The sequence below is a fragment of the Meleagris gallopavo genome, chromosome 2 (genome assembly GCF_905368555.1).
Source record: "Meleagris gallopavo chromosome 2, MGAL_WU_HG_1.1, whole genome shotgun sequence".
Classification (NCBI taxonomy): domain Eukaryota; kingdom Metazoa; phylum Chordata; class Aves; order Galliformes; family Phasianidae; genus Meleagris; species Meleagris gallopavo.
In genome coordinates this window covers 66,489,504-66,511,108 of record NC_139405.1, presented here as the reverse complement: position 1 = coordinate 66,511,108, position 21,605 = coordinate 66,489,504, and the positions used below count along the sequence as shown (strand labels likewise).

The window sequence follows — 21,605 nt, the reverse complement described above, 5'->3', positions numbered from 1 at the left end:
AGAAAGCAGAGTGCATACTAATTTAAGGAAGATGACCATGAAAAACTGCCAGCTGTTACCTTTGCACGACGACATCAATAGGCTTGCAGGTCCCTGTGTTATAACCAGCCTTTGCTGAGAGGAACAGCCTGGGAGGGAAGCCAGAGCTTGATTTAAAGTGGAGAGAAGTGGAGAAGGTGGCAAGTGAAGAGTTGGACCGAGAATGGTGATCATGGTGACCATTTCTCTGCCTGGGGAGCCAAGTTCATGAGGTACTTCATCCCCCACAGTGCCTGAAGGACTGGCACATCCCTGGCTGGTCTGTATCTCCAAGCTGTTCTCTCTGGTGACTGAGCTCATCGGTGCTGGGAGGCCTTCTCCTCCCCCTAGCATGGAAGCTCTTTGGAGAGGGTCATTGCTGCCTCTGCATGTGGGGACTTTTTGGCAAGCGGGTGGTGACTAGCATCATCCATGGCTAGGATTTTATTTAATTCAAGGATACTTGGTGCATACACAAGAAGCCTTGGGACAGAGGGAGAATTACCCAATTTCAGATGTAACTGTGAATTACCCAACTTCAGGTGCAGCTGTAATGACAAGATATTCTGTATCTCAGTGAGGAAATCTCCTTAGAGCAATATATTCTCCCTCTGCTGGGATCCTGACTTCCTGATTTTTGACTGTTCTCAAAAAATCACAACACCTGGAACAGATTTGGAGTTGACACAACCTAATTTCTTCCCTAATAGCACGAGCCAGTGCCTTTCTAGCCTGGAGAAGCCTGAAACTTTGCAGCTCTGAGATCCAGAGCATTCTTAGTATCCGTCTTACAGTAGAATCCTCTCAAAGAAAAATCCATGATTATGTCTCTACAAAAAGAGATGATTCTTCATAGAATCATAGAATGGCCTGGGTTGAAAAGGACCATAATGGTCATTGAATTTCAACCCCCTGCTGTGTGCAGGGTCACCAACCACCAGACCAGGCTGTCCAGAGCCACATCCAGCCTGGCCTTGAATGCCTCCAGGGATGGGGCATCCACAACCTCCTTGGGCAACCTGTTCCAGTGTGTCACCACCCTCTGTGTGAAAAACTTCCTCCTAATATCTAACCTAAACTTCCCTTGTCTCAGTTTAAAACCATTCCCCTTTGTCCTATCATGCTTGCTCTGATAAGAGCTTCTGGAAGGTCCCCTGTCCTGTTCTACCACCAATTCGTCATCAGACTCTCAACTCCTCCCACATGGCTCAGCTTGCAACAATCCTGTCCACTGCTTGTATTCCAAGAATGAACAACAGCACTTTGAAAGGCGACACATAAGAAGAGACTTTTACTGTAGCAAGTCAACTAACTTTGATGGAACAGACTTTTCTGGGAAATTAGCTGGATTGCCAGGGTAACCAAATCACAAAAGCATACAGGACACAACACACAAAGGGATACAGACATTTGCTGAAAAGTTCTATGGGCATGACAAAATTAAATGAAACTGGATGCCCTAGAAAACAGTTTTCACTTTCTTCATGTCTCTTGGCTGGATTCCATGGCATCGCAGAAACATTTCTACAAGAATTGATTACTTCTCTCCTTCTGTGCCCTGGAGAGCTTCCTACGCCACTCAGAATAGGTAGGTCTTTTTGAGCTTAGAGGTGAGATCTCAGCCAGCTGGGCAAAGCTGCCATCCTTCCATTGCGCACTACTATGCATATGACTGAATCCTGTGATCAAACAAGCCAAAATAAAACAGAGTAGAAGGGCTACCCCCTTATTTCACTCACGTGTAACAGCAGGATGTACATTTAGAACCAAGAAAAACGTGGAGAGACGACAGTAAACTAAATCTGAGCTAGAGAGCAAAGGTATAGAATAATGTTCATATGGCTAGGCAAATGGAGCCGAGCTATGGAGTAAAGTCAAAATCAACATCTTCCCTGAGTTTTGAGAAAGTTTGATATTCATGGGTTCGGTTCAGCCTAAAACATGGGTTATTTGACCCCAATATTTCCCTAAATTTGGGAATATTCTGGATCAGCTTTTACCTTGGTCTGCTTTCAGCTGCAGCCTTTGCAGATAAGACCAGCCATAGCAGGACTCCACACGGTGCCCTGACTAAGCCATTTTCAGGCCACAGCCTGATTTTTTCCACATCTTCTGTCTTTTCCCAGGTTGGAGCTCTTTGCTCATGCAGATGCTCCTGCTACTTTCCTGAGGCATGTGGGCCTCTGATATTTTGCCAGCTGTAGGAAACACTACTTGTATTTCCTTAAAAAAATAAAATAAAATTCTTATCCTTAAAAAGATTTTTCCATGCTAAAATAAACTCAGGGCTCTCAATAATTGGAGATTTTAATTCAAATTCCTTCTCTACCTCTTATTTTCCATGTTTCAAACATAGACTCCACACATCAGGTTAATGGCCCACGGGTACTGATGATGACTGGATCTCTCCCTGTCCCTCTTCTTGCCTCATTTCAGCTCTGACTTCGTACAAAATTACCCTCTGGCACAGGGAAAAGCCAGCAGACTTTACTTAGGGCTTGAGAGAACAGCAAATTCTTACATCATTCTGAGCAGATGGGGAGAAAGTGGGAGAGCACTGGGACCCTGGAAAAGGCAACACAGAATGAGAAAATCTTGCTTTTCACAACCAACTGGTTTTCCAGGAAAGAAGTCTCGTTTTTAAAATTAGATTAGAGAACTTTTCTAGACACAGATTGCAGGAGGAGTTATTTTGCAAGGGCACCTTAGAGCATCAATAGCTACAAATTTATACTTCTGAATGAAAGATTTCTCTTATCTAAACAGCACATAGCCCTCCCATGTGAAATCTGTGCAACAAAGGGTTCACTTTGTTACATTTATCCCCGAATTAGTTAGAAGAAGCTTCCAAGATGTACTGCACCAGAGACTATTGATGCTGTACAGAACCTGGTGGCAAAGGAAATGAAAGGAAATGGGAGGTAAGGGAATTAGGAGGTATGGAGGACAGATGACCATGAAGCTCAAGTAGATGAAGTAACAACAAACAAAATAGGAAACTACTTTTCCAAGCTACCATAAGAGCAGCTCGGCATCACAGTTTTTTATTCACACTCCAGTAAGGTGAAAGACACAGACACCAATCAGCACAGAAGGCTGGCGGTGGACTGGAGAAAAAATAGTGTCGAAATTGGTGTTGAAAATATATTAATGAAGACCTGAAAAGACGAAGGGTACAATCCTCCTAGATACAGAGGGTACATTAGTGTGCCAGTCACAGGGCTGTCATTTCGATCCTTCCCTTCCGCTCTCTGCTAAGTGCTATTTTCTCAGTCTCTTAGAGGGTAAGGACAGATGGGAACCATTAGATCTCTGCGGATCCTCTGGGAACTGTTAGTCAGACCTCTTGTATATCACAGCCCTTCAAATCTCGCCTGCTTACCTTGACTACAGTGTCATTCATGCTTTTAAACGCAGTTAGAGCACATCCATGAGAAACGTGCCTGTCTTGACTTGGGCACATCTGTAAAATGTGCCAGCTGCCCTGACAGCTTGTTACAGTGATTAATCACCTTCATTCTAATAAATTTGCTCTCAGTTTTTCATATGAATTTATCTGGTTTCAGCTTCCTGATACATATTCTCATAATTTACTAGATTAAAGAGCCTTTCAGTACCTGATATATTTCTCCCAATGAAGTTCCTTAGCCGTCATAATCAATTCCCTGCTCAGTCTTTTTTTGATAAGCTAGAGTGAGCGAATGCTGCAAGTCTCTAATTGCAAAGCATTTTCTTCAGGCTCTGAATCATTTTGTGTGGCTCTAATGTTCCATTGCCAATTTTTCAATATCAATTTAAAAACACGAGCCATCCCAGTGCTGGTCTTGCTAATACAGTGTGTGCTCGTACCCAGTTGCTTCTCCTTTCGGACTCTTAAAATCTATTCAAAATCTCATGCAGATGCAAGTGATCTTCCTTCTGCCTGGCATTTGGAGAAATTGAAAAGCAGCCATCAGTTACCCTCACTGATGCTGCCATCTCAGCAGGTACAGAGGAAGTATGGCAAAGCTGTCTCCCTGCTTGTTCACTGAGAGGTGATTTGATACAGGAAGCTGATGCTGTCGCTACAAAGGGTACCACCCTGAGCACACATCACCTGAGGCATGCCAAGACCGCATCTGCAAGAGCAAATTATCTAACTGGCACAGAGCAGCCACTGAACCTTCTTCCCCTTCAAAGCATGAGTGGTGGCGTCCATACGTACTTTTGCATCCTTTTCCTCACACAAGGACGGTCTGAGGGCTCACACTGACTCCAGAGAGGCAAGATGTCTGCGGAGTTCCCAGCAGGTGTATCTGGCCTCTTTGTGCAGCCTCATGTATCTCAGCAAGAAAACAGACTAAGAAAGAAGTTGGTGGAAAATCCTTACATTTAGAGGAGAGCTTGCAGGGAGAGGAGGTATTTTGCAAGCATACCGCTGCCTCAGAAGTAGAAGGTTGTGAAGTCAGGGCTTCTCTTACAAAACTGCCACTGACTGTAAAGGCATTTTTGCAAAAGCTCAGAGGGAAGGACTTGTGTCTGAGACTGCACATCATCATCACTCAGTAGAAACTGAAGCCAGAGGGCATGCCAAGCTAGCGGCCTCACAAGGCTGGTACTCTAAGCCAGGGCATCCCCAGGCCAGACATCCTGAATCAGATATTTGCTCGGCACCAGTACCTCAACAGAGCTGGCCTGTCACACTGTCATTAAACTCAAAGATCATTTGCCAGAGCCAAAACAGCAGCAGCCTGGTCATCCAACTCCAACAAGGCCTATGGCATTTCACTTTCATTATCAGTAGCTGAGCAGTTCAGTACCCAGGCCGTGCCTAAATGCTTCTTTTTCTACATTTATTTCCAGGGTTCTCAGATCACGAAATTGAGGGAAGAATGATTTGGGGAAAAAATAATCCCCTCCACGCTTCTGTAGAAGGGAACAAAAATACTTGATGGCAAACACGTTATAATACAGATTTTGACTAGAACAACAGAAATGGCAATGCGTGGTGATAGGACAAGGGGAAACGACCACAAAGTGAAGCATAGGAAGTTCCTCACAAATGTGCATAAGAACTTCACAGTGAGGGTGGTGCAGCACTGGAACAGGCTGCCCAGAGAGGTTGTGGAGTCTCCTTCTCTGGAGACATTCAAAACCCATCTGGATGAGTACCGTGCAGCCTGCTGTAGGGAGCCTGCTATGGCAGGGGGGTTGGACTTGATGATCTCTGGAGGTCCTTTGCTCCCCTACAGTTCTGTGATTCTGTGAAACTTTTTCTGCAGAGTTTTCCCCTTCGTATTCTGGCAGTGGCAGAAAATGCTGAATCACAAACCTGGAGTTAAAAAAAAAAAAAAAAGTACTTCATAAGCAGAAGAAACATATGTTACATCATTTCATGCTTCCTGCTCTGCTCTCTGGTACAACGTTTCTCATTTTCAGGGTATCATAAGGGTCAGTTTTACAGAACAAATCCTGACATCGAGTATAGTAAATATGCTGCCTTATCGCCTTGGGATCTCTTCTCAAATGGTGAGTTCCAAGTTCCATTCCTGCAAGTAGAACAGTTCCCAACACCACTGTCATGGTGAAAAAAGACAGTTTTTTTTCTTCTCATTGCCACCATAGTCTCAATTCATAGGCTGGGGGCTTCTTCAGCAGTGTAATGCCAGTGCCATCTATGGGCAAACAGCAGAGCTACCACCCATACTGAACGCAGTAAAGTAGGAATACATACCTACCTGGAGAATTGCTCTCAGAAAAGTTTGAAAGAACTTTCAAGAAGACTTTCTAAGATTTTACAACAGCATTGATGTAAGATCTGAATAAAAGTTAATCATGGGCAGTAACTACTTCTTCTGGTATCTGTTTTAACCAAATTACGCATTCATTCCGCCGGAATCATTTTGCCTGAGGAATTCTGGTGCTAAAATTTAAGCAGGAGGGAGAGGCCACGGTGTCAAGCCAGAAGTATACATACTCTATCTATTTAAAAAAGAAAAAAAAAAAAAAAAGAGTTATTTGAAATGGTTACTATCAATTATCAAATGTGTAAAGAATGATGAACAAGCTGCAGGAAAGTTGCAGATTAAGCAGATTACTTGCTGGTTATAAATTACAAATATATACTGCCAACCAGTTTCACTGCTCCCAGCTCCACGATCGAGGCATAGAGATCTCCTCCCATGCCTGCAGAGCGCTGCACCTGCTGGCAGGAACCACACACGGCCAACTCATTGGGCTCAACCACTTGGTGTCGGTCCCTACAGAACTGGAGAAAGGATAATGCCCAGACCCTGAGGGCAAAGGCTGCCCTACGGTTTCTGCTCAGCAACTCAGCAACAAGCACGTGGCTGAGCCCTCGCTCAGCCCCCTGAAAGAAGATCTGTGAGACTGTGAGACTGAACCTCGAGAGAAGAGTCGCAGTAGTTGCATGAAAAGAACTGAGGCCAAAAGTCCTCTGCTAATGGGGTCACAACAAAAGTGTTTGGATAGGATTTCTGCAAGAAAGAGCCAGAAGTGTTTGTGAATAAGCTCAATAATAGGCACTTCCAGTTACTGCAGCACTGTAAACAAAAGTACTTTTGTGTGCTCCCGGATTACTTGCTCTTATTTTCTCTTGCAGTCACATGCCTACGTGGGCCTGTACTACATGAAAACGTGATTCATTAGGACTTTGTAAGCTGCAACCAGGTATTGTGCTGTTAGTATGACTTTAATTTTTATGTTACTTAGTTTAATTTTCTTCCTAACTGTATCTCTTACATGCCCAAATCCCCAGTGGTTTTTAAAAAGTTTTGTTTGACGAGTGCAGTATGTTGCCAAAGTGTTTCAGATTAATGGGCTTCCCTCCAACTGCCCTGTCATTGTTCCACTGGTTCAGGGACATCCCCTTCTTTACAGCAGATTGAAACATCCAGTAATGCAAAACAGATTTGGTGACCCCGTGGCATTAAATCACGCTTTGTGGTACTTTATTCTTGCTCCAAAAGATTTTATGCATTAGCGGGTACATAAAATTGCACCAGACACTGAATACATATTGAAAAGTAATAAATGATTCCATATGGTCTTAATTTTTCAAAGCGGCGCACCACTGTTTTAAAGCAACAGCATTTAATTTTCCAATTAGGAAGAATTTTAAATAGCTCTTCCAACCCACAGATATGGGGACACTCTCACTTCAGAAATTTTCCCCAGCTGAGAAATTTGGGTGCACCAACAACTTTCACAGTCAAATGGTATCCTAACAAGGGTGCAATTAGCCAAGGCAGTTAATGTCTTCCTTTTTTTTAAAAAAAAAAGAAAAAAGCTTGTGTCATCATTCCTACAAGGACACAGGTCACAAAGCCACTGTGAGAAAACTGAACAGTTTGTGTTCCTCTTTAGATTTCTTGTATTTGGACATGTCAGACTTCAGCTACAGTTTCTCCACAGTTTTCCATGTTAGTTCCACAGAAAAAAAAAAATCCATTTTGGTAAAAACAAGGCTTATAATAGCTCTACCTTGATACATTTTATGTTTAATATGCCTATTATGAAGAGTAGCTACCGCATTTAGAAAAAGCAGGCTCTTCAGCAGATCATTTCTCAGTGTGTATTCAATTACGTGTGCTCACAAAAATGGTACACCAAAAAAAGAAAAAAAAAAACAAGTTTCACTCAATGTCATCAGCTCTCCAAGGCACAATGTCAGTGAGTGATTTTAGCCATGTGTCTCTCACACAGAGGTTTGCCAGACTGAAGATGAGGATCCTGCAGGGCAGGATCTCTCTTCCTCCTCATCCCGGCTCAGAACTGAGTGCTCAAACACATTCCTGTGCAAGATGAGCTCCTCTGAGCACACCCAACACATGCCAGCAGGCTATAGTGGCACGTTCCTACTGCCACTGCTCTTCTCAGGTGGAGTAGTGGGCAGGAAGTACCCACCACTCACTTCAGCACAGCCGGGATGCTTGGAAAATGTCACTCCCCACTCCAGCTGGAGGCAACTCCTGAGTAAGCAGCCTCTGAGTTCCTCTGGCGGGCAGAGAGAGGGCCAAATGCAAGCTTATCAGCCACTTCCCCCACCACATGCAGAACGATGTCTGCTTTTGCTTAGCACTTCACCAGCTCCTTTGAAGCCTTCCTTCCCCCCTGGTGATCTTCCTCCCCCCATACCATGCACCAAGAGATGTGGGGTCATCTCAGAGAGGTGGTGGAATTACCACCCCTGGAGGTGTTCAAGAAAAGGGTATATGCAGCATTGAGGGGTATGGCTTAGTAGTCACAGCGGTGATGGGCTGATGGTCAGATTAGATGATACTAGATGCCTTTTCCAACCTTAATGCTTCTATGATCTTCGGCCCAGTGGGGTTCAGGTGCATCTCCCCAGCCTGCCAGAGAAGCATCTCACTGGGCAGGAAGTGGCTTGCCCAACCATTGCCAGCCAGCCCGCTGAACTCATACTGCTGCCTGGGGGACAGGGTGGGTGACTGGGACTTCTGCCAGCCAATGGGGAGGCTGTGACCTAGCGGCAATAACACTGCCGTGGGGAGGGGAGGGACCCTTGGCACTAGGCCCCTTTTTGCTTATCTATGTTCCTTGCATTGAACACGTGTTAGGGAGCATAGATCTGGGAGAAGGACCAACACACACTGCTGGAGAGGTGCAGCGCAAGGAGGTTGGTGCTTGGGCTCCTTCCTCCAGCAGTCTCTTACAGGAGGAAATCATTAATTCTCCAGAAGAGCTGAAGCAGTCTTTAAATAGATTTTGTTCTCCTCAGAGGCGGCCAAGCCGTGACCCTCGGCCAGGCAGCGAGCCCTCGGGCAGCCCGCAGCCCCCTCAGCCATTCCTGACCAACGCCACCGCGGTACAAGCCGAGGAGGCGGCAGTTACTTAGCGCTGCTCAGTGAATGGGGACCCAGGTGGCACCCGCTCTGCGGCAGCGCTTGGAGACAGCCGCCTCAGGGGCACCTGTCAGCCCCCAGCCGTCGCCCGTTTAACGGCCGTCTAGCCGAGGCACGAACCCAGCAACAGCCTCGCTCGCACACGAACCCCCACCCGCTCTGCTGCTTACTCGATTGTTTATTATTTTCCAGGAGGCGGTGGCGGGGCGAAGGCGCCAGCCAATGGGGAGCGCCGCTGTCCTGACGGCCGAACGGCGCCGACCAATGGGCGACGAGGGCGGGCCCCGGCGGTCACGCGCGGCTCTAGAGCATGACATCATCTGTTTGCACGCCGCAGCCTAGCTTGTTGCGGGCGGGTCGCGGCGAGAGGCGGGATTATGCGAGGGGGCGTGGATATGAGAGGGGGCGTGTCCTGGGGCGGGCTGCGGGCCTGCAGTGTGGCGGCCGCTGAGGTAACCCCGCTGCGGGCTCCTCGGGCGGGGCCGGCGGCCGTGCTCCGCTGTGTGGGCAAAGGACGGCGTTAAATTATAGGGACGGGATAATTATGTAATAAGTGGGTGTAATTAACTCCGTATGGGGTAAGAGGCGGTGTGCCCGGCTTGCACAAGGGGTCGGCTGCCGGGCAGTCCCATTGGCCGTATGGAGATGTCCTGACCGTGTTTGTGGGTGAGGGTGTCCTAGGGGGGGAAGACGAAGCGGTTGAGTGCTGTCTTCTGTCGTGAGCTGGAACTGCTGCTGCTGAGACTAAATCCTTCCATACCGCCAAAGCTGAATGTTTAAAAAAGAAAGAATAAAGGAAGCCAGAGCTGAGCACTTAGATTTGTCTCACCACACTAATACGAACTCAGTAATTGCTTCTACTCTGAAGTGTTCAAAAATTACGATGCGAGTTTTTGAGTAGTATAGGATCGGCTTTAAATCAGGTTTAAAAGGTTTTTAAAAAGATTTTTTTTTATTTCTGCTTTCTTCTTGGCCCTGAAAACATACTTGGGCTGCATCCACAGAGCGTTAGGAGCTTGGCTGTGGGTTTAAAAAGGCAGCCAAGACGCTCCTTTAACGGGGCTTTCAGGATTTCAGGAAGGCACCAATATTGCAGGACCTGAACATAAAGCTGCAGGAGCTGGCAAGGCAGCTATGTGTGCTTACGTGTGGTTGTTACTGAAAGTATGGCACCCAGTTAGAAACCCTCCATGAGAAGCTGGGAGCTTGCTGTTATACAAAGCACTGCTCTTTGGTGGGCCCTGGCAATGCAGCAGGTGTGAGGCTGCTTTAATAATGATGTGAAATGATTGGGTTGAATTTTCTCACTTTTTCTTTGGAGGTTTAAGTTATAAACCTAGCTTCTTCCAGATGTTTTTGAATGTGGACATCTGTAGGCACTGTACACATACAGAAATGGATTGAGAGTTCCTTGGCAATGGGTGCACAAGTTTTGGTGCCAAACCAGTCTTAGGTCTGGTCCCCAAGTCATCAAGATCACTTGAGGAAAGAGCACTAATGTCACCGTTTCCTTCTTCTGCTGCATTTCTCTTCCTTCCCCTCTTTTCTCACTGATCAGCAAGTTCACAAGCTGAAGTCCAACCTCAGCCAATCCTTAAATTGCTGTTCATTTATAGTTGGAACTCTGCAACCGTCTTTGGCAAGCCCCCTGTGTCTCCACGACATGATACGGATGCTTGCTCTGCCTCTCTGCCAGTCAGCTAATCTCCCCTTTATAACTTTGGAACCCAATGGTCAGTTTTAGCCAAATTGGGCAGAAAGGTTAAAGTCTCAAAGTAGGATGTTGGCTGGCTTCTAGGTGACATTTCTTTCTAATCAGCACACAAGTTTCTCTCACAACTTGTGAGAGTTGTGCACAAAACTCTGCTGCCCTTTGCCCAGCTTGTGTTTAAAGGACATCAGGGAACTGAGGGAAGAAAAAAGAATACGGCAGATGGGAGGGGCAGGCAGGGTTATTGCAGTGAGCACAAACCCTTTGGAGACCTGGCTTCAAAGCCCAGTAGCTTACAAAGGAACTTGCTATGCACTTGGTTGTGTGAAGTCAGTGTAGACAATGCGGCCATTGTTTTAAGGTAACTGCAACAACATTGTCTTATGCTTTACAGTAGATGTTGATAAGGATAAGTTCCAGGACCAACCCCCTCCTCAATGCACCTTTAGCTCTACCTCCAACTGTACACCTGTGCTGCTGCATTAGCAAGCCTTTGTAAAGAGGCAAAGCCAGAAAAGTGACCTGCACTTCTCCAGCTACCAGCCAAGGAGGAATGTAGGTTATGGCAGAAGGAAGGAGCAATCAGATCTGGGTTACTGCTAGAAACTGGTGCACTGTCACCTTCGGAGAAGCTGGCTTTCTGTGTCAACAACCTGGAAGACTCAAAAGAAAAAATGAGCTGATGTAGCAGAATGTAAGAGCTTAAAAGAGTTAATCTCAACAAAATAATCACTTGTAAGGATTCCCCTCCAGAGCTCTGTCATATGACTGCTACCTTCCCCTAAGCAGTACGCCATAGGCCCCGCGTCTCATGGGTGGTGAATGTGTGTGACCGAGATAACCCACAGAAATGACTCAGCTGCAAAGGAATCATGACCCCACTGGGTCCATATCAGGTACTGCCTATGGCATGGAGAAGAACAGCTTTTAGAGGAATTCAGGAATACATAATTTAAAAATGTGTAAAATAGTTTGCCCGCACGTACATTTTTATGTAGATCCTCTGAATCAGATCATCCCTTGGAGTACGAGCGCTTAATATTCATAAAATATTTGAGTTTTTCTTTCTTTCATCTTCACCATTCCTCTTATTTCCTCTACTTTTTTCCCACCCTTTTATGAACCCTGAAGAACACCTGACTTCAATTTCACCTGTGACAATGGCCTCTCTGCAGCAGTCCTGCACTTTGTGGAAGAAAAATTAACCCAGCCATACCACTTCATCAGCAAGTCCTTCTGCGGTTCAAGGAAGGGAGATGGCTCTGCAGAAGTCACCAAACTCCATCTTCTGTCCAGGGAAGCAAATAGTATGCAGCCCTCTCAGTAAGAAGGTTGCTGCCTCATCCACCATGCAAGATACATGTATATCTACTGTCCTTATTCAAGGTTTTGAAATGTGTTGCAGAGGAAGACACAGTACTCTCAGCCTAAGTAGGCACAGTAAGTGAGTGAGACTGTCAGATGGCCTCAGGGCTGGCCTAACTTTATTCCTGTTGAAGTCAGCGATAAAACTCCCATAAACCGAGCTTTTTGAAAATCCCACCCTCGGGGCATTAAGGTACTTAAAGGAAGAGGCTGGAAATAGTGCAGGCTTTAGATTCAATTTGGATCACTTTTTATACCTCTTGCAGTGTTTCCAGCCACAGAACAGTGATGATAACGGGTTCCTCGTTCTATTTCACTGTGTGGAAGCATGGAGAACAGGTACTTATGTAGTAAAAGGCTGTCTGGCTGAGGCACCAGTGCTTTTTGAAGAGGAAAGAGAATCTTGCAGCAAAGGGCCAGGGCTGGCACCCAGAAGATCTGGTTTTATGTCTCAGTTTTGACACGGGCTTCCTGTATGACCTCAGCAGAGTCATGTAATTGCTTGGTGCCTCAGTCCATCATCTCCTTAATAGGGTTACTACTTACTTATTTCCTTTCTCCCGCCCCGGCCTGTCTTACTTAGGCTGCAATTCTGGCAGGGAGTAGAGCATTTCTGACCACGTGCGGGGCCTTCACCTAGCACAATGAGACGTAATGGCACTGCTGTGCAGCAAACAATGCGATGCCAATTAAGTAAATAAATTAAGATGATAATATCATTTAGGACTAGATCTTCAGCTTGCAACCCTGCCCAAGGTCAAAGCATGGTATGGAACTGTGCGATGTGGAACCTTGGGACCTGAGGAAATGTTGCCCCTGAGCATGGACAGGTTTGGGGAAAGCCTTGGTGGTGGTGACAGCCAGCAGCTGGCCTGCTTGGGCTCCTCGTGGTGTTTGAGGAAGCCTCATCACTCACAGCTTTGCGTGGTCTTCGGTCGTGACTTTGATCTAGATAATAATTCTATGTGGAAACACTTCAGAAGCACACCTGCTTTAACCTGAGTCAACACGTTTTGTACTGAATCTGGTCCGTGGCTGAGGTTGACATAAAGCCGGGCAAGAGCTGATATGCACGCGCTATGCTTTGTAATGACATTTGTGTTGAGAGTGCTGTGTTCCTGGTTTGTGGGTCACCCCTTTACCCAACCTGTCATTAGTGACATCCTCAAGCTCCTCAGAGGCCCTTCTGTCAGGGGCGGAGAACACAGTGGGGTGATGGCCTTCACGTGGGCACTGGCTGATTGCTCTCCACCCTGCTGGCTGAACGCAGCGCCAAAAACAGGCCAGGTAAACTGGACTCTGGAGATAATACCTGCAAGAATAACTCGTACGCACATTTACATCCCAGTTAGGAGGTGCACTATTGCTCCACTGCGACAACCAGAGCTATCTGCAGATGGGATTAGGCAGCAAGTCGGGCGAACGTGACAAAAACTCAGTGTATGGAGTAGTGAAATCACTAGTGTTGCTTAAACGCACGAGGGAACGGGCACCAGTCCCGTGCCGCTGTCGCCGCTGTCCCCGCTCCCCCCGGCGGCCGAGACGCGCGGCGGAGGGGCGCTGGGGCCCAGCCGCGCTCCGCTCCCCTCTCCCCGCCCTGTGTGGGAGGCCCCGCTCGGCCCCGCCCGTGGGCGGGCTTCGCGGCGCGGCGGGTTAGGTTGCGGCTCTCTGCGCGCGGCTATAACTTTGTGTTGTGGCGAGGAGGAGGAGTGATGTGCGAGCTGGCGGCCGGCAGGGCCACGGGTAGCTGGGGCGGGCTGCGGCAGCCGGGCCGCTCGGCTCGCCGCCTCCCCCCGCGTCGCCTTTAAAGGGAAGGCTCCGCCGAGCCCCAGGCGCAGAGCGGGCGGAGCGGAGCCGCGCAGCAGCAGCATTACCGCCAGCGCCGCCGCCGCTGCTGCCGGGCGCTGGGCTCTGGCTTTCCGTTGGCGTGGGGGCGGCCGTCGGCTCTGTCCCCACCGCCTCTCGCCCGCGGTTTTTTCGGTGACTCGAGCGGAGGGAACTGTCAAGATGGCAGCGGCAGGAGCACGGAGGTTATGAGCGCGGAGGTTATGAGCGCGGCGGTGCTGCTGGAACAAAACCCGTTCGCTTCGGCAGCCCGAGGGAGGGCTTAGAGCTCCCGGACCTGTTGGAAGAGCGCCGATCCGTCCCTCTTGTGCTCGCTTTTTCCCTGCGAGATAAAGGATTTTTATCATTATTATTACATTTTTTTTTTCTTCTTCTTCTTCTGGCGAGGAGTGCCGCGGGGCTCGGGGGCACCGCGAAGTGACGGCGAGCAGCGCGCAGGGATCGGCGCTCCCCTCCGGGCGTCCCGAAGAAGAAGGAACTCCTCGGTACCGCCTAGGGACGAGCGCAGGACCCCCGAGGAAGGGAAGGTACTCTCCGGCCCCCACGGCCGGCTACGGCGCTTACACAGCCGGAGCGCCCGCATGGAGTGAAGAAACATAAACAAACGCACACTCGCACCGCCGAGCGCGCCCCGGCACCGCGCACCGGCGCTCCGCCCGATTTAATCGCGTTTTTCGCTCTCCGTTTGTTATTTTTGTCCGCTCTGCCCCTTCGCTCCGTGCCCGCGGGGAGCGGCATGCCCGCCCGCTAGGCTCCCGGCGGCACCGAGCAGGCGGCGGCGGAGGAGGAGCGGGGCCGGCAGCCGCCCGCCCCGTCGCAGCGCCCCGCCGCCGCCGCAGCCGCCCCCGAGGGAGGCCAAGATGGCAGAGGCGTCGCCCCCCGGGCCGCTCTCGCCCCTGGACGTGGAGCTGGACCCCGAGTTCGAGCCGCAGAGCCGCCCCCGCTCCTGCACCTGGCCGCTGCAGAGGCCCGAGCTGCAGGCCAGCCCCGCCAAGCCCGCCGGCGAGCCGCCCGCCGACGCCGCCTCCATGATCCCCGAGGAGGAGGACGACGATGAGGAGGGGGGCGGCGCGGCCATGGCCGTCGGCGGCGCGGCCCCCGCGGGCGGCGAAGCGGCGGCCGCCGGCGGCCCCGAGGAGGCGGCGCGGCCGCCGGCCCCGCTGCCTGGAGGCGGCCCGGAGGGGCCCGGGCCGGCGCCGGGAGGAGCGGTGGCGGCGGGCGGCGGGGGGCTGAGCGGCGGCGGCCCTGCAGCGGCGGCGCCGAGGAAGTGCTCGTCGCGGCGCAACGCGTGGGGCAACCTCTCGTACGCCGACCTCATCACCCGCGCCATCGAGAGCTCCCCCGAGAAGCGGCTCACCCTCTCGCAGATCTACGACTGGATGGTGCGCTGCGTGCCCTACTTCAAGGACAAGGGCGACAACAACAGCTCGGCCGGATGGAAGGTGAGGGGACGGGGTTCAGTCTGACCGCCGTGTAGGGGAAGAGGGTGGGAAAGGGCGGAACTTTCGTCGCTCGGCTGCCGTCTGGTGCAGTGGGATAAGCAGGGAAGGAAAGGCAGAAGATAGTGTTCTTAAAGGCTTTTCATTTTTATTTCTTACAAGTTGTAGGGACCTTGTGACTCGTGATAGAATTAAGCAGAGTTGCTCTTGTGCAGTGCCAGCCCGAAGCTCGCGTGCAAATCGGCTTGCGTTTTCCTCTGAAAAAGCCCTGGTGCTCTCCCGTTCCTGAAGGTGGTGGAGGGAAGTCCAAGGCTGTTTCTTCGTATGGAGCTGACAGGGCTGTGAGAGTGATGGCTTGGTGCTGCCAAGCAGTATGCCCCCCACACATCTCCATCTATTGTGTCCATTGGGGTGATACCAGCCCACAGCGTGGCAGGCTGCACTGAGGTCACTGTCGTGTTGCTGACCAACCCAGAATGGCAGAGTGAGGCCCTGCTCCCATGCAGCCCAGCAAAGCCTACCTGCTGTGAGTGGGGTGTGAGGTGAGTACTCCCTGACCCCCTGCTTTGGGCCTGTTTCCCATGGCCGTCTGTCGGCCCCGTGGGGCTGATGTGCAACCATACAGGTATAGGGATAATCCAAAATGTTGCTGGGGTGTACAGGGGATCACAGCTGCCGCTGAGGGACGGGACTGTTGAGGGTGAGTGTGCAGGAAGTCTCCTTGTGCTGCACAGAGGTTTGGTTTCTACTTTGAATCTCTCTGTCTTGCATCAGGGGTAACTTCTGCACGAACCAGTCAGGAATGCTGCAGATTGAAGCAACTCTGGCTGCGTTGTTGGTGGCTCTGCCTCACCCCATAGTTCTGGAGTAGGACTGACTTGCAGCTAGGCTCCAAGCGGAGTGCTATGGGGGGAGCATTGAGATGCTGTACCTCAGGCTCAGGAAGACAGGAGCACAAAGTTTATCGGGGCATAGCTAATGCATGGCTCTGAAACCCACGGATTTTGTGGTGTTGGGGCTGAGCTAGGCACTGGGTGTTGTGTGACGGTGAGCATGGAGTGTGGCAAAGGGTTAAATCTCACGGTGCCAGTGTGGCCTTCCCCAGTTGGTATTGCACACCAAGCCGAGGCTCTCGCTGCCAGCTGCTGTTGGAAACACTGCTCCTTTATCAGCTGTGTTGAATTTTCAGTGAACTCCGTGTTGCTGCTCTGAAGGACGGACAGCAGGGCTGTGCTGCTTGGGCTGAACGCGGTGGCAGAGCTCCCTTTGCCTCAGCAGCAGAACCTGGGCCATAGAGCCAAGTGTTTGCAATGATCAGCATGCTTAATACAGTCACAATTTTTTCTGACAACTTATCCTGTTAATTTGATATTGATTCCTTTCCTGAGCAGCATTAGCTGGGAGCTAATTACAGTGTTAAAAACTTGGATCCCTTGGGATTTATCTCATATGATTTAGCTCAGAAGTCCCTCTGCAGCCTTTAGGATGACCTTTATCAGCGCAGAAGCACGTCGGTGCAGGACATCCCTCCCCCTTCAGAGGCCATCTGTGGAGCTGGGCTGCGCTTAGACAGTGAGATGTGGGGTGAAGGGAGGCCAGTAGCTGACCATGGGCTGCCGAGCAGGGCAGGAGCCACTTCAGTCCCTGCATGTGTGTTGGGAAGAGGGATATTTCAGCTGCCTGGAAAGTAAATGAGTTTGTGCAGAGGCACTGCTCTTAAATAGAGACTCCATCTTAGCCTCCCAATGCTCAAACACATTATATGTTATTATGTCTGTTTCCCTCTCAGGGAATGAACACAACTCTTTGGGAGCTAATGTCAGCATCTCACACCAGACTTTTTTTTTTTTCTTCAGGTTTTAACCTGAGATTTTAAGTGAACAGAAAATAACTCTGCATCAGAAGGATTTTATCTTAATTTCACACAACCAGGTTATCTTGGAAGGCTGCAAGCGCATTTAACAATATTCTTCTCCAGCCTTGAGAAGGAAAAGTGTCATTTTAAACAAAGAGAAGAGGATACCTTGTTTTGTTATCCTGGGTATTATTATACATGAAATTCTAGTGCTATTCCCAGTGAGATGTGGTGAAGACCATAATCCGTACGCATAGCTGGGATTACACTCCTCAAAACAATTATTTTAAGAGCTATAAATTAAAGTTGCGACTATCGTTCGACTAGACATTATTATTATTATTTTTGCCTGGGGCATTAAAGCAGAAGCGAATGTTTCAGATGTGGTTAGGAAGGCATATATTATGCTTCCGCTAACTCTGATAAGGCTCGCCCCGTGCACGCAGCTCCAGCCTGCCCCAGTGCCAGCAGGATGCCAGCCTGCAGCTGTTGCCCCACACTACTGTCAGCCCGGCCCGGCGGACGGCCAGGGAGGGGTTAGGTGTATGCTCCCATATCTGCTGACTGCCTGGGATTGCTGTGGGGAGTCAGCGTTTAAATTTCTTATCGCTGGAGCTGGGGGAAAGGTGTCAGCTGGCTGTGCGGCGTAGGATGAGTATTGCATGCGCCTCCACGCAGTTCCTCGATGGCTTGTCTGTCTGTGCTCCTGAATTCAGGCATCTGTTACCCTATCTGCAGCCTGCAATTGCAGAACTTCTGTGCTGACTTGCTGCGTGCTAAATACTTGGAAAAACAATGTTTCAGCTTGCTTTCCTCAATAATCCTGAAGTAGAAAACCAAAGCAGCGCTGTCTGCATAGCAGAGGTGCCTGGTTTCACTGCAGCGTGTTGAAGCGTTCCCGTATCGTTTCCAATAACGCTGTTTTGTAATTTCTCGCAGCACTCTCTGGTGAAACACAGCCTTTTCTGCAGGAAGAGTACACTAGGGGGACTGCTCTCCTCTCTACTGAGCTGTATCGCAGGGCTCAGTGAATGGGTCCCTCATATGCAGGTACCAGTAACTCCCAAATCTTGGTACAACCAACTTACTTAGGTTTGGTGTTATACCAGAAGCCTGTTTGTTTTACACCTGTTTCACTTGTTTTTATGCTGCTGCATCTTCTTCATGAAGGATAAATACTAACTGCTGGCTTATTTACTTTGACGGGTAGATTTTTGGAGACTTTGTATGCAAACACTGCCTCTTTCATTACCTTGTTTTATTGACAGATGTGTACTGAAGCACTGCAATTCCTCCAGTGCAGCAAACGCACAGGTATTTTCTCTGATTATTGAGAAATTAAGCAGTGATGCAGGCACATGCCTAAATCTGTTAGCCAGATGCTGATATGAAGATGTGTGGGACGTTCTTTATCATTTTTTTGCAAAGGATGTGGGAAGGAAGCAACGCTGCTCTCTGTTCTTCTTATTTCTCCCTCCTCAGAATAGCAAATTGCTGTGTTATCAGGAGCAGTAGTGTAAAACTGGAATTTGCATCAGCTTTGTTTTTCTGGTGCTTTTTTGTTAAAAACAAAACCATGTTTCCCAGTAAATTGCTAGCATGAGTATTTTTTTTCCATCCTTCTATTATGTTTTTACTTTTTTTTTTTTCCCCCCTAATTTTGAGCTGCCTTATTTGTCCATGCAGAAGGGCTTAGGTTGCAAATGGTAGTCTGATTATTTCAAGTTTTGATCTAGTGAAGCAGCCATGGGTTTAAGCATGTGGAGAGTTCCTTGGGACTTTGCTGGGATTACTCGTGTCCTTAAACTTATTGCATAAGCACCTTACCTGATCAAAGCCTTATGCTTGTACTTTAACAAAATGCTCGGTAACGTTTGTAAGTGAATTTCATGCTGAGCGAAACAGATGCAGAATCCCAGCTCCAAAATCTGAAATGCTAGGTAACAAGCTGCTTGCATAGAAGAGGAGTGTAGTTTAGCATCAAATTAATAAATGGCTTTTTGAACTTTCCCGTAGAAGTTGTGTGTACATATTAGTGCATGTTATTATTTTATATGGGAAGCATATATCAAAATCTCATTTTTTTCCCCTGCTTGTGCAGGTAGGAAACTTCTGTGAGAAGCTCTCCTCTGAGAGGCAGCCTCCGAGAGGCAGTGATGTTCCCTCCCTGCAGTGCCTCAGTGAGGAGCACTTCTGCTTAAGGACTTGAAAAATGCAGATATGAGCACATTGCCTTGGTGACCGTCATCAGCTGTAGGTAGAGTCACGAGTTCTGATAAACTTAGATTAGGGAATCTCCAGTGAATCTGCAAGGTAGCATCACGGCCAGATAGGCTTGCTTGGGAAGTGCTGGAATTGGTGCTCCTCAGCTCTTCAAAAACAACAGGCTACCTGAAATGGTCATGCAAGAAGGGACTACCGGGAACAAGGGGTGTCTCAGGATAAGCAGACAAGTAATTTCTGTAGGTGGCAGCCTCCTAAAGGTGCCCTGCAAGGTATGAGCAGCCAGCTGCTTCTGTGGTGGCACTGAAAGTCTTTGTGAGGTTTGCTTTGTGCTTGCAATGCAATTACAGTGGGTTGTTGTATGGTGGCGTCTTGCCAGGGGAGAAACCAAAAGTGGTCCCAAATGCAAGCTGCTGCTCAGACTAAAACACTGCATGTTCTCTTTTCTCTCCCACTTTCGGAAAAGCTTTCCTGCTATCTCTGTCACAGAAAAAGTGCCCCAGGGCAAGGCTGTAAAATAGTAGCTGTACATTACTTTTAAAGGTGTACAGCCCTCAAGGTTTTAAGGCTTGATCTCCCTGCAGGAGGGTGAGCTCCAAGCACCCAAATGCTGCCATTCCCAAGCTCACGTGGGAAAGAAGCCCTGGCAGCACTAACTGGGGTCATGTCCTGCAGAGAGCGTGGAGCTTGCCGGTAGCACGGCGCCGAAGGAGCTGCTGCTTTTTTGATGTGGCTTTTCTTGGGGATGGCAACATGTGCACAGCGCAGTGGTTCAGTAGAAAAAATAAAATGTTGAAGTAATATGCACCATCATTTGGTTTTCAGTAGTGCTGACTCAGCACATTGTGAGTTAAGTGAGGATTAAGCTTAACCTTTTATTCATTCTTTTTTTTTCTACTTCTACAAACTTGGACTGTTCTTTACTACAATTTCCTGAGCATTGCCACACACTAAGCTTGGAAAATGAGGTGCATTTAACCAATTTATGACCTGACATATGTTAATTAACATTAATTACCTGCTTGAATAGTCCATTTAGCACTTATTATTAAAAAGTGGCTTGTCTACAGAAGGGGGATTTTCCTTCAGAGTGAGATGTTTTGTTCTGACTTGCTTCAGACAAAACCAGGATGGGTTATCCCATGCTTCTTTGCATGGCCGTGCCAGCTTTCTTGTGCTTCAGTTGCGCATGATGGGATACCATTGCAACGCTGACAGTCCCAAACTCCTCAGCCATGTGTATGTGACATTTATTTGACACTGGCTTAGCTTTTCAAGCAAGTCAGCATGTTTCAAAGTGTTTTTTCCTAGCAGTAGGTTCAGCCCTTGCTTCTCCAGTTGAGGGAGATGAAGGAAGAGCTCTGCTTCTCAGCTTGCCAAAACCCAACTATGTGTGCTGCTGTAGACCTGATAGGCCATCAGAGCATCAACATTGAGGAATATCACTTGATATTCCTCATGAGCTTACCTGGAGAAGCAGGAGGAACTTGCTGCAGTGCTGTGTCTGTGAGCCCCAGGGTGGACCAGTTGTCTCTTCAGAAACTGTCAGGTGTGGACAGTTTTCTGGAGGTCTGGATCACAAGAAGGGAAAGTGTAGATCAGTCTAAGTCTTTGGGAGGGTGTGCAGAAGGCTTGAGGCAGGGAGTGGTTCAATGGCTGCTGACAGAGATCCAGAAATCCTGGAGGTGGCCTTACATGGCAATTGCAACAAGTGCCTTAACAAGGACACCTTGAGTGTTGTCTTGAAGCAAAGAACGTTATGTTCCAGTGAACGACTCTTTCTAAGCACTTGAACACTAGAACAAGAGTACAAACTGTAGGAAGTTAAACAACAGGATGAGAGGTTTCATTTTTGTTCCACAAAACTAGGGATTTTCCTTTCTGTGGCCATGCAGAAACCTGGAGGACTGCAGTGATGTGGTCCCAGCCCAATGTTTAGGAAGAGCTCAGCTCTGTGAGGCTGTGGTGGGAGTTGGGGCTGGCCTGCAGGGAGGGCTCCTTCAACTTTGTATGTTGGGCCTACCTCTACGTTCTTACAGCCATTGACAGCTGGCTGCCACTGGAGTGGAGCATGGCCTTGAGCAACAGTGGGTGAAGTCTTCTCAATCAGTTACCTTGTCTTCTGTGCAACTTCTTGGGCAGAAGTTGTCACAGGATGGGGTTGGATGTGATAGGGCTGCAGGATGGCCATTTCAGGGCATCGTCAGGAGTTGAGAAGAAGCAGAGAAATGAGTGATCGTGTTAGTGCTCTGCCCTAACCGTCTGGTGATGTGTGAGGGAGCTGA

At 48.7% G+C, this 21,605-nt stretch overlaps 1 protein-coding gene across 1 annotated transcript in view; it reads left to right on the top strand.

Annotated features, from left to right (window-relative positions):
• Positions 1-13,651: 13,651 nt before the first annotated feature.
• The window catches only part of FOXO3 (forkhead box O3), an 85,295-nt gene continuing 77,341 nt past the window's right edge, over positions 13,652-21,605 (top strand). Inside the window, exon 1 of the mRNA XM_085217537.1 lies at positions 13,652-15,245. Coding sequence (XP_085073663.1) covers positions 14,664-15,245 — 582 coding nt within the window. The 5' untranslated portion in view covers positions 13,652-14,663. The remainder of the gene's footprint in view (positions 15,246-21,605) is intronic.